Source organism: Daucus carota, chromosome 6 (assembly GCF_001625215.2).
Source record: "Daucus carota subsp. sativus chromosome 6, DH1 v3.0, whole genome shotgun sequence".
NCBI classification, from domain to species: domain Eukaryota; kingdom Viridiplantae; phylum Streptophyta; class Magnoliopsida; order Apiales; family Apiaceae; genus Daucus; species Daucus carota.
Genome location: NC_030386.2, coordinates 19,369,382 through 19,382,749, shown reverse-complemented (window position 1 = coordinate 19,382,749; position 13,368 = coordinate 19,369,382). Strand labels below are relative to the sequence as shown.

Below are 13,368 nucleotides of genomic sequence, written 5' to 3'. Positions count from 1 at the left end.
GTCTGGTACTAAAACGACAAACAAGTAGAGGAAATCCTCCTCTTCTTATATATCTAAGCATCTGAGCCGACTCTGTTCTTTTGGCGAAGACTGCAATTCAGCAACTAGTCGAGAAGGTCTTCAGACATGACGTAAGACTATTAATGCAGAAAGGTACTCTTTTCCGGGGCCAAATAGTTGGAGATAAACTAACTCATTGTTTTTTTTGGGATTTTCTATGGTGTGCCCAAGGGCACACAATAGTCCCCAACTCCAATAAAAATAGCTCCTTTTGATTGGTGGATGAATAATAAATGAGAATGGCCCCCTGCATTCACATCAACTCCACCAATCAGAATAGGCCATTTTTATAGAATTTAGTTATTATTGTGTGCCTTGGGCACACATTAGAAAGACCGGTTTTTTTTTATTGAGACATCAACTGTTTCGGACCTAGAGTCAAGAGAACATGTGTTTCAGGAGCCAATGCTGCTCTTCTTGGTCTCTAGTTATCGCGGGATCCAATTTCTGAACATTGCTAGGAGAGGTGTAATCAGCCTCTTTTTCCTTCGTATTTCATTCTTCTTTCTCCTTTAAATTTCCTTTCAGTCATGAAGCAACTTGTTAGAACAGAGAGAATTAAAGGGTCTCAGAAACCCCGAACGATTTTGCAGATGCCAAGAAACCACCACCACAACAATTTGAAGCACTGATTATTCTTCTTCATATATGTTTATTAAAACTATTACTTGAACTCAACAAATTTTAATATTAAAATTTTGTAATGTTCCACATACACGGATTACACGATAAATCTTATTGAAAATTCATGTATTTCTACCATAAACCCATAACTTTATAGACGGTTCATTCTTTTGATAATGTTGATAATAATTTGAATGAGGTTAGACCGTCAGAACAGTTGCACGAGAATTCGTAGGGGAAGAGAACAAGAAGCATTCGCAAGCTGCTTCTGTTAGTGGTGAGAGTGTTTGGGTTTTGCGGATCAGGGTGGGGGTCATGCTGATTTGGTGAAGACGTTAAGGCCTAGTTTTAATGAGCCAGGTGACTGTTTTGCGCTCATTTGGACCAGTGGTTTTCATAAAGATCAGGCTTGGTCCGCTCAATTATGACTTGAACAGGGTGTTGCTTACGAGGGGCTGGAGCCTTGGCTAGCCCCTTGGTTCCACCAGAATGTTATGAAATGCTTGCTCTGGTATCGTAAATTGGTTTGTTCAATGCCGTCTATTTTGCTATTCCAATTTGCAAATTACTAAGTAAATCGGCAACTCAAATACATTTGATAATGTCTTGAACAGAGTTCTGCTTACGATAGGTCCAGCGGTCCCAAGGACTGCAGGGTATCTGGATGGTTGAGTGGGCAAGACGATGATATTGCTCATAATACTGAGAAATCTGATCTGGTCTAGTTCACGCATGATCTTGAAAAGAGTAATGCTCAGACTTTAGATGCATCGCCACCATCAGACGATGGCCTAGATCGCGTTGTCAACATGATAAGGCTGGACTTCACATCATACCTTCAGGGTGTATGGTCATGAACATGTTGAGTTATTGTCAACCCAAGTCCCACATCGTAAAGATAAAAAAAAAATTGTTTAATATAAGCCAAAGAACTGAGGCCTCTTGGGAGAAGCTCGTAAACAAATCCGTGCGGGTTTGGACACGGACAATATTAATGCTGTAGATTGGTGGTTCTGTTTGATCTTCTTAGCTTCTAATCAGTGTTGTCTGCACACTTATTTTATAACAGACTTTGTATAAATTGTTTATGAAATTGTTGGCAATCTATTGATTTTTTTTTTTTTTAGATTTAGATGTATACTATTAAATTTAGTTCAGTTTTAATAAAATTTTAGCATTCCCGTAGAGTTTAAGCTAGAGTGAGTTAACAGTTACCCATTCGAACTTAAAAACCTCCCATGCAGACTTTCAATTCTTATAAACCTCTACCACTGGAAAACTTTTATATATACTAACACATATCTTCAATATCTGTATCTCCAGTTTCAATAACCCTAATCTCTACCAATGGCTGAGCAAGTCGAAGCTAACAGAGGTTCAAACCAGTCCATTAAAGCAACAACCAAGGCCTACCGGAGTCGAAAACCCGAGGCACTTAAACTTGCCTTCACAAAAAAAATATTATGTTTAGTCACACTCGCTTGGTTGATTCAGGTTGTTGTTTGGACGGTTTATAAGTGGGATGATGTTCGTGTCGGTGTTGGTTATAATTACGTCGATGAGGTTAGAGCCGTTGCACGGGAAATTGTCAGAGAAGAGATTGAGAAACATGCTGCGGATGGGCTAGGGAGGGCGGACTATGCATTGGCTGCTGGTGGAGGGTATGTCACGAGGCACTCGCAAGCTCATGCTGTTGGTATTGGGAGCGTTTGGTTCTCGAGGATGGGGCGTAATGGGGTTCATGTTGATTCGGTGAAGATGTTGAGGCCTAGTTTTGGTGAGCCAGGGGATTGTTTTGCTTTGAATGGGAGCAGTGGCTTTGTTGAGATCAAGCTCAGAAGCGCTATCGTTCCTGAGGCTGTTACCTTGGAACATGTCCCTAAGGTAAGTATTTATAAATCTGAAGTGCACTCTGTTTGTACTTTGTTGATCTGTGATGTTATTTGTTTTGTGAAAATTTACTTTCAGCCCGTCTGACTTTCAAAAATTAACGACACATATTTTAGCCCGGACTCTATCAGGGAATCCTGGTTCCGTCAATGCCTCCTCAACCTGAGAATGAGATTAAGTGTCCATTCTTATCATGGCTCATTATATGTCATTATTATTGAAACATTTGCCATGTATAATTCGTATGGTAATTTGGTGGTTGTTTGTTACTTTAATTTGATAATTTTTGTGCAAATGTTGCAACTAAATACATCTTATTGTGTCTCCAACAGAGTGTTGCTTATGACAACGAGAGGTCCAGCGCTCCCAAGGACTGCAGCGTGTCTGGTTGGTTCGGAGAGAAAGAGACCGATTCAGTAGAAAACACTGACAAAACGATTCCTCTGGGGGGATTCACCTATGACCTTGAGAAGAGCAATGCTCAGACTTTTGATGTATCGCTCCCAGAAGACGGTGGCATAGGCGTCGTGGACACCATAAGGCTCGACTTCACATCAAACCATGGAAGCGCTTCTCACACCAGCATATATCGTTTCAGGGTTCATGGTCATGAGCCTGATTCTTTGGTCCCCTTGGCATATGCCAATTAGAGCAATCTTTGCTTATTGCCCTCTAGGCATTTGATCGTTTCTTAGCTTTAGCTCTCGGATTTTATAGTAGTGTTTAGGTAATTTCAAGATAGGACCATATATTGTTGCCATGAAATCTTTGACATTTTTCTAAAAGGATTGGGAATTGTTTCTTGTTCATGTTTTCTGCATATCTTACTAGTATCAACCCTGGAGTCCATGTTTATATCGAAAACAGTTTACATTAAGTGGATTTATTGCACAGATCATGCTTCTGGATGGGAATCGAGATTTTTGGTGTAGTTTTAATAAGTTGAGAGCAAGTCCGACAATGTATGTCTTATAAACATAATCAAATATCGTGTCCTAGTAATTTAAGACTTAACCATTGTATGTCTTTTAAAGTCTGGAGTGACCTTATTCATTGGTTTTGTTTGCAATGTACTAGCAGGTCAATTTTTACTATTTTTGTTCGTGGTGTGATCATATCTTGGTCTTGAAACTCCACATAAGAACATTATTTTCATAATAAAATGAGAGTTTTTATAATTACGCAACGAAGAAGTCTCGTCAGGAAGAAGCCAATACCTCTAATTTTTCTTTGTTAAACAAAATCATTTTGCATCAATATGAATGACATGTAACATGTTTGAAAATGTAGAAATATTTAAGTGATTAATAAGCATAGATAAACAAAAACTTAATGTGATGAAGAGTGGACGTCGATACTCGAATAGCATTAGCAAGTGTCCATTTTCCATATTCCCTTTTTGTCATGTATCTTGCAATAGCTGGAATCGAAATACCAGAATTATGTAACAGCCATCTTGAAACCTTTCTTAACAATCAATTTATTTCTTTTTGACTAATTTGATTTATAGTTCTTAAACGATCTCGCTCGGGTGATCCAGAGCTGAGCCGAACCGAGAACCTGAGTCAACACAGAATAAATCCTTAATCGTTTTAGGCCATGAAATCTGCACTTAAAGATCATATTTTAATATTTTTAGAGTTATGCAAAAGATAAATTCTCCTTTTGTCGAATGTCATATGTTTGTGGGATATTTTTAGAGTTACGCAAAATTATTACCATAACAATAATATTTGAATTTGAAATTATAATTTTATTTAGGATTAATAATTAAATGCCTGATAAAAAATATTAATAATTATGATGATTAAATTATAAATGTTCGGAATGTTATGTATATGATATCAAATTTCATATAATTTCATATATTTAATTATTACTCCCTCTGTTTTTTTATATGACGCTTTGACTCTTGGCACACACTTTTAAGTGCTTTGACCGGGTAGTTAAAAATATTATTTTTTGAATTTTCTTTTTTTGAATAAAAATTTTGATTATATATTATTATTCAGAAAAAGAAAATTTAAAAAATAATATTTTTAACTATCCGGTCAAAGCACTTGAAAGTGTGTGCCAAAAATCAAAACGTCATATAAAAAAAACAGAGGGAGTAATATTTATTTATTTTCATTCAAAAATCACCACATCAAATAAATTCCATCATATTAATTCCACACGATAAATTTCCAATGAATTTTAGAAAAGTATCAGCATTTAAGGTCAAATCCCTTACAAAAGTCAAATCTCATGTTTTTTTTTTCCCTTCTGTACGCTATACTCCATCTCTCCCCACATTTATGATCTATCATTCTCATTTTCACTTGAGATATTTTTAGGGTTTAACTAAACCCCTCTTTTCATCTCCCCCATTTCTAGGGTTTCAAATCCCAATCTCTCCCAATTATTCAATCACCATGACTCTCTTTCGCCTAATCCTCCGTTCTCTCTCCCGGACTCACCCCCTGGCCCATCCCCACCTCAACCCGAACCCGACCCATCTCATCCCTCTCCGGACCTTCGCTTTCTCCTCCGCCGAAGAAGCCGCCGCCGAGCGCCGCCGCCGCAAACGCCGCCTCCGCATCGAGCCCCCTCTCCACGCCCTCCGCCGCGACCCCAACGCGCCGCGCCCCACGCGTGACCCCAACGCGCCGCGCCTGCCGGACTCCACGTCAGCTCTCGTCGGGCCGCGCCTCTCGCTGCACAACCGGGTCCAGTCCCTCATTCGGGCCAATGATCTCGATAATGCCTCCATCGTGGCCCGACAGTCTGTATTTTCTAATACTAGGCCTACTGTTTTTACTTGTAATGCTATAATTGCTTCGATGCATAGGGCGAAAAGGTATCAGGATGCGGTTGCCTTGTTTGCGTATTTCTTTAATCAGTCGAATATTGTGCCAAATGTGGTTAGTTATAATTTTTTGATGAATGCACATTGTGATATGGGGAATGTGGATATTGCTATGGATGTTTATAGGCATATTATTGCGAATGCGCCTTTTTCACCCTCGTCGGTGTCGTATAGGCATTTGACGAAAGGGTTGATTGATGCGGGGCGGATTGGGGACGCGTTGGAGTTGCTTAGAGAGATGATTAACAAGGGGCATGGGGCGGATTCGTTGGTTTATAATAATTTGATTTCGGGGTTTTTGAATTTGGGGGATTTGGAGAAGGCGAACGAGCTTTTTGATGAGTTGAAGGAGAGGTGTTTGGTTTACGATGGGGTTGTGAGTGCCACGTTTATGGATTGGTATTTTAAGCAAGGAAAGGAGAAGGAAGCGATGGATGCATATAAGTATTTGCTGAGTAGAGAGTTTAGGATGGTGCCAGCAACTTGTAATGTGCTTTTAGAGGTTTTGCTTAGGTATGGGAGGAAAGCTGAGGCCGAGGCTTTGTTTGATAAGATGTTGGATGATCATACTCCGCCTACAGTACAGGCTGTGAATTCTGATACTTTTAATATAATGGTGAATGAGTGTTTTAAGGAGGGGAAAATTGCTGAGGCGTATGAAGTGTTTAAGAAAGTGGGTAAGGGTGCAAAGTCAAAGCCTTTTATGATGGACGTTGGAGGGTCTAATAATATGATTATGAGGTATTGTGAACATGACATGGTGGATGATGCTGAAAAGGTATATTTGGAATTATGTGGAAGGTCGTTGAATCCGGATGTTACAACTTACCGAACTTTGATTGATGCATATTTCAAGGTGGGGAGGGTTGATAATGCTTTGGAAAAGTATATCAAAATGGTGGATGTAGGTCTACGGGTAATTCCTCCTTACGCCAATCAATGGTTTTCACTTCTTATTGAAAATGGTAAGGTTATGGATTGTGTGCCAATACTGACTAAAATGGCAGAAAGAGAGCCGAGACCGGATGTCACTACTTACGATATTGTAATTCGGGCACTTAGCCAGCAAGGTAATTTGGATGCTGTTCTTGAGCTAGTTGGACAGATGTGTAGATATGGTGTAGGCATCACTTCACCCCTTGAGCAATTTTTGTCCGAGACTTTTGGCAATGCGGGGCGGGATGAAGAGATTAACAGACTTATGCATGCAAGATATCCTCCTTATGCAGCACGTGGTCCTCCAGCAGGACCCCCTCGAAATCCCAGACAACCTGCATATTGAGTTTAAGGTACAGAATTGCAGAACTCTCTGTTTCGCCCAGTTTGAGTAACCATTTTTAGTTGCCATAAGCGAAGTCGAGTTTGTGTTTCAGAATTGTGATCATGGATCATGTCATGCTGTGTTACTACTGACTAGTTGAATATTTATTGAACCAGGAACCTTTATGTTTTGGTGGAAGTTACATCTATTGGCAATAACAGTGACATTCTCATTGAATTTGGTGTGTTATATGTAATGATTTAGTATATTCTAAATTTCTGGAGCAAAACATCGCCAGCATAGTAAATTATGAACTATTCTGTTCATCTTTCTTTTCTCTATCCCACGGTTCTATAGTTATATTCGTGCTTTCTTTTGAATTACAGAACCTTGTCTAATTTGTAATTTGTAATGCTTTATAGAACAAACTTCCTCTTTGGCAGGGAATTTTTGTGCGCGCTGAAAAAAAGAAAATTTTGTCGTATAGCAGTTGGTTTTCTAATACATTCAACGATACTATTTTTGGCGCTCATGGATGCTGTTCATTATGTTTGTCATACTATCTGGCAGCTTCATCATAAATCAAAGCTTTAGATAGCAAGTTTAGGGTTCATTTGTTAAATATTGATACGTCTTGTTGCCATTACTTTTAGCATATCAACTTAACTATATCAATGCTTAGATCGCAGTCTTCCATGCCTCTTTTTTTTTGCCAAGTATTCTCCATGTTTTAAGGCTTAAATAAGCCTTTGGTAGCAGTTTTATATAGGTCATTTCCATGGTCAGTGGTTGCGGGGTGAACGATCAAGTTGTATTGTCTGAATTTAGGTATGGTTTGTTTGATTCGGCCCAAGAAAAGGGCTACTGAAATATATAAACGGGACTCTTTGCATCTCCACTCACTGTTAAAGCCCATCGTATAGATTAATATACCTGGGATATTCTGAAATGCAAGGTGCGTGAAAAGATTTTCAAAATCAGCAACGCCTGAGAATGCCTCTGTGAATCCATTTGCAATGGTTCATAAGTAAAGATACAGAAAGCACAGAACTTCAGATTTTCTCTTCATTAGGCATGACAATGCTGTTTCAGGGCTTCTCTAAAGCAGAGGACTTTTACAGTTTCTCCTCACCACTTGTAGCAAAAACCTTTTCGAAAACCTTTTTGCCATGTCGTATTGCTGCTAAAGCCTAGAAGATCTCTAAAAGATCGGACACAGTGCAAAGACTCTTGCATTGATTCATTGCATTAGACTAGGCTCTCATATTGTCATCATAATATGCTCTTGCCTGATTAACAATATGCTTCTTCATACAGTAAAAAGTAAACACCAAGTGTGCTACTCAAGTAGCCATGGTAAAAACAAGCCTGTCATAAGCAGAAAATTTTGTATTTATCGTCTAACATTCCTTAATACTCCCTCCGTCCCCCTGAATTGTATACATTGGGGGACGGGGACGCGGCACGGACTTTAATGCTCCTGTAAAGTATAGTTGTGTAATTTATTTTTAAAATTTTCTTTTTCTGAATTAAAGTTTGGATGTTCTATTTTTATTCAGAAAAAGAAAATCTGAAAAATAAGTAATGAAACTATATTTTATAAGAGCATTGAAATGTGTGTCGAACAGTTAAAAAGAAACGTATACAATTAAATGGGACAGAGGGAGTATCTCAACTTCAATTAACAAAAACTATAACTTCCTCAGTAGTGAACTACTAAACTAAGCCTTTTAAACGGTGAAGCTTGACTACCAGGTCCTGTACATCCTACCTACTAAATAATTAATCAAATCTGACAAATATTTTAATGGGATTACTAGAAGAAACTAGCAGATAACTCGTCAATATCATTTATTTCAAAACCCCATCACTGTCATACCAAGGTTCAGTAAAGGCTTCAATGCAGTTGGAGCGAACTTCCTGGCAAAGAGGTAACATATAGGCGTCTCATCAAAGTTATATGGACAGAGTGTCCCATTGTTCCTAATGTATTGTATAAAATCTTCTGTTATATTTTCAGCAGTGAAGGCTGCAGGATGAGGCCCCCCTTGTGACCAATCAACATATGTAACGGTTCGATTTGAATTGAAGGGTCCATAAAACTTCTGAATATAAGTTGGAAGGTAGTGTTCATCTGGGTAACATGCAGGCAGGCAGTACTTCTTAAACAGTGTGTAGTATTTAGTATCTGAGACTATGCCAACTGCCAAATTCCGGCTAAGCTCAAACCATTGGGAACCTTTCCTCCAATCACGGAGATGAATATCAGGGAGCATGTAGCGGCTGTAGCGGCCACGACCATAGCGAGATGGGTCATCATAAGACTGCACGAAGCTGTGTTGGGATTCTGTGAGGTACTTGTATACAGTTGGGAAGTTGTAAACAGGAATACAACTCTCGGAAAGGAGAATAAATCGCTCATTTGAGAAGTCTAGTAGTGCATTAGCTAGAAGACGTCTCTCGGCATCAAAAAGAGATACTGTCCCCCATTTAACCTTCTGCAATGAAACACAAAAGAATTTGCTTTAAAATAAATGTTCAGGAAGCTATATGATATGGAAGACAGCTATAGCATACCATATGTATAGTGAAGCACAATATAATATCGTGTAGTGATGAAATATACCAACTCCAATACAAAAGAAATAAATACCAAATTCTAAAGCCAGAAAAACGATAAACTAGAAATTTTGACAAAGGTATTGAGACCACTATGCTATACAGGTAGACCATAAAATCAAATATTAAAGTGTGTCAAATGATAAACTAACACCACAGTGTCCATTATTACCGAGTGCAATTTATAAGATATTCCCTATGAGCATCAATTTTAAAACTTTCTTATCCATTCAACCAGCAATATCCCCAAATGTGATGTACTGTATAATCTTCTATACACCAAATCCATATCCCACAAAAAATAAAGAAAAGAATGTGTCGCATAGTAGTTGCAATACACTACATTAATTTGAGTAGGGATGACAGAATCAAAACATCAGGACTCAGGTAGCAAATCATTGTCAGATCTGCAACTAAACTTTTTAGTGCCAATAAGTGTGCCACGTTCATTAGAGACAATTGATTGTTCGTTAAACATGTAATGATAGCTTGGAGTAGTCTTTGCTCTTTATCAATCATTTAGGATACATACTTGTATCTTGATAATCTGGTTACTCCTATAAGATTGGAGGCAATCAAAATCCTAAAACAATCATGCAGGGAACCAAGACTCTTACAATGAAGGTTCCTTGTCATATATGTCAGAACTCGGCTGCCTCTTCAAATCATCATAAGGTGACCATCAACTCGCTCAATAAATAAAAAAAATGGTTTCACTCCTGATATTCATAGGAGTAAGGAATTACTATATTTCATTACTTACTTCATATTTACATCTCTAAAAAGCATTACCAGTAATCCTTTATATGAAGAGTCCATGTACACATGTAATATTTGGATACACTAAAACTCAATTAATGCATATTCCTAACACCAGCCGCACTAAACTTGTGAAATATGGACAAGTTATACTGAGGCAGTCATCTTACATTTGTCATAAAAGACAACTCCCAACATTTATGGTACCTAAAAATAAAATTTAAGATGTTCGACATAAAATTTCAAGTTGCATAATTTGCTATTTCCCTATTTGTTGTTGTTCAGCTACTCTGCTACTGCTAGTGTGCTACGTATATATACAAGTACTTAGATAATAGTGAACAAAATACTGAAATGATTAGTATTATGTGGTAATCAATTTTTTAGAATGTATTAGAACATAAAACATGATCATCTACATATAGAGTAAAACATGTGAGCTGAAAACATTTCACACTAGTCATTAAATTGAATGTAACCGTACCTGACTAGGTATCTGCCGCTTGTAAAAAGCAGATGTATCAGTCACATTGAGCTCAAAACCAGGAAGCGCATGCACATAAATTGAGTACAACTCCCGACTCTGTGCATAGAAAAATCTTTCCCACAACGGCAAAAATGGCAATGGCCCCCTTGTCAAGAACATAAAAGCCACCTTCGGCTTTCTAACATACGGATATTCAACCTTGAATGGCACCAACGAAGCTCTCCAAAACAACTCCTTATCCGTCATTCTATGAGTCAAATTCTTCGGTGCCAAAAAGCTTTTCATACTCAAACAATCCTCTTTCTCACACTTGGGTATATCCGGACAACTAACAGTAACATTAATATATCCAGACTCATGCCACGCGGTTTGATTTCCATAAAATTGTTGCTTTTCTAATTGTAACAACCTATCAACATGAGAACTCGATAATAACCCAATCACCACACCAACGACGAAAATTATCAAGAACACTATCAATCTAAACAGTCCAACCGATGAATCCTTAACAGAAACCGCACCATATTTACAATTCAAGTCATCTCTCGAACCTCTACTCATCTCTAATTAACCCACTTCAAACACCATTAAAACCTTACCCAAACGAAAACAAAACAGCAATTTCACTACAACCGATCAAAACTACCAAACAAACCAACACAAATCCACCGCAAAATCACAAAGTAACAAACTTTCAATCGATTGGAACAAGAATCATCCTAGAGCTGATTAAAAAATCAATCTTTTTCAGTTCAAACAGCATTTATGATCAATACTACCACATAGGATCAATTTGAAAATACTTTAAGCTATACATGATAATTAATCACACAGATATAAATAAGTGTATGTATACATGTGTCTGTGTGTGATTAAAGAGTGCAATCGGTGTAAGGGTTAAAGGAATTGTGTTTGTGTGATATAAAGATTTTTTTTATATGTATGTTACGGGAGAGAGAGAGAGAGAGAGAGAGAGATGTGAGGAGGGAGGGAGAGGTGTGTGTGTGTGTGTGTGTTTGGAAGTACAGGGCAGAATCTATGACAATGATCTTGGGTTTGCAATTAATTGTTGGATATAATTTTCAAAATTTCGGTTTTTATGTAATTATTATTGCAAGTAGAGTAGTTTGGCACTACCTAAGGCTCTGTTTGAAGTTTTCTTTAGAGAGTTTCGCATATGGTTCACTACCTAAGTTTTCTTTAGGTGCTTTTCTTTGTGGGGAAGAGAATCGGGTGCTTTACTTGGAGAAAATGGGGCGGTTCGAATTTATTTATTTTTTTTTGAAAATGGGGCGGTTCCTCTATTTTGCATAATGAATAGAAAAGAAAAATAAAGAATAAAAAGAAAAAAATAAAGATAGAATTGAACAACCACAACCCTAAGGGCATCTTTTATCCATTTTGCATACGGCTCTATAATAAAATTGACCTTTACCTTCAAAAGAATAGGATCTATCAGACCCAGATCGGTAAATGATCAAATTACCACCCTTCCTTTCGTAGGCGTTCAAAAATACTTCTATGTGTGAGTATGTAATCTTATAAATTTCGGATAACCGAGATCCGATTTAAGAACCGGCATTGCAAAAGATAAATCAATATTTTTAATTTTATAAATGTAAAGACGATAATTTGGATAAGAACATTTTATATGTGAGAATAGTGAGAGCAATTGTTCTGCACTTTCTAAAAAATGCAGAAGTTTCGAAGAATTTTCATTTTTTGAATGTTGTATTGTTATGCAGCAGAACAATAATGTTTTCAGTGTTCTCATCTTAAAATTGTTTTTCACTGAACACGACCCTAAATATAAATATGTGAAGTGGGTTATTTTACAATCATATGATATCAATATCAAATTGTTAATATACTTGTTTTCATGTATTGTTTTTTAAAAATAAAATTTTTATTATTTAAATATTTACGATTATGATCATGAATGAGAAGATACATCGTATATAAAAAATCTCCTTATTTATCAATATGTTATCGATACAATTTATATAAAATGAGTATTTCTTAGAGAAAAATAATAAATAATGAATTACAATAATTAGTAAATTATTTAAATCCTGCACAATTAAACTTGAAATTTCAACTATTAAAAAATCTTCTCCAATTTGCCCATGTTTTTCAAAATTTTAATTTTCTATGGAGTATCCTGCATCCAGGTACTATGATTAGAGTTTGACTCGTCAGAAGCGCAATAAAGACAAATAATCCGGCTCCAAGCTTTCAAGCCACTGGCCCACCACCACCAGGTACCACCAGCCCACCATGGATGGAGTTGGAAGGAAATGGACACAATTTAAGGCCGTGTTTGGCTTTTCATTTTTGTCGAGATGATTCTTGTAGCACTTCGACTGCGACCATTTTATTTTCGTTAGGTTTTGTTTAAAATTTGTGAGCATATCACACAATCTTGATTACAAGTGTGTTCTAACAAAAAAATTATTTATTTAAATTTTTTAATTAATCACTGAAAAATAATTTTTGACTAATCGAATATAAAATTACTTTCTTTTTGGTGTAAGAGAAAATTGTCCTTACTCAAACTTTTGTAGTGACTACTTAAGTTTACGTGGAATCTTAAATTTGAGTTCGCAAGAATAATTATCATGTCGAAGAAGTAGAGAAAAACATAAAAATCATGAATACCAATACCTTCTCTCTGCTTATTATTATTAGTGAGAATTTTCAATCTTTAATATCTTCGTTAATCAATGAAGAAGCAGTTTCATTGCCTACATGTACGTTAATTTGGTACAATAAATTAATAGGGGTTGTATATGGTTGGATGTTAATCTCACGGGAATTATA

The 13,368-nt window shown here is 37.0% G+C and overlaps 3 protein-coding genes across 3 annotated transcripts; 2 read left to right on the top strand and 1 right to left on the bottom strand.

Annotated features, from left to right (window-relative positions):
• The first annotated feature begins 2,018 nt into the window (after nt 1-2,018).
• On the top strand, nt 2,019-3,383 carry LOC108227003 (SUN domain-containing protein 1). Its single transcript, XM_017401996.1, has 2 exons — nt 2,019-2,568; nt 2,907-3,383. The coding sequence occupies exons 1-2, from the start codon at nt 2,032-2,034 to the stop codon at nt 3,222-3,224; spliced, it is 855 nt and encodes a 284-aa protein (XP_017257485.1). The 5' UTR covers nt 2,019-2,031; the 3' UTR covers nt 3,225-3,383.
• A 1,475-nt stretch (nt 3,384-4,858) lies between these two features.
• LOC108192925 (pentatricopeptide repeat-containing protein At1g10270) lies at nt 4,859-7,053 on the top strand. Its single transcript, XM_017359464.2, has 2 exons — nt 4,859-6,711; nt 6,860-7,053. Exon 1 carries the CDS (start codon nt 4,989-4,991, stop codon nt 6,702-6,704), a length of 1,716 nt encoding a protein of 571 aa, XP_017214953.1. The 5' UTR covers nt 4,859-4,988; the 3' UTR covers nt 6,705-6,711; nt 6,860-7,053.
• A 1,339-nt stretch (nt 7,054-8,392) lies between these two features.
• LOC108224993 (glycosyltransferase BC10) lies at nt 8,393-11,616 on the bottom strand. The gene is made up of 2 exons (XM_017399774.2): nt 10,546-11,616; nt 8,393-9,181 (listed from the first exon to the last, which is right to left on the bottom strand). The coding sequence occupies exons 1-2, from the start codon at nt 11,107-11,109 to the stop codon at nt 8,540-8,542; spliced, it is 1,206 nt and encodes a 401-aa protein (XP_017255263.1). The 5' UTR covers nt 11,110-11,616; the 3' UTR covers nt 8,393-8,539.
• Between the last annotated feature and the right edge of the window lie 1,752 nt (nt 11,617-13,368).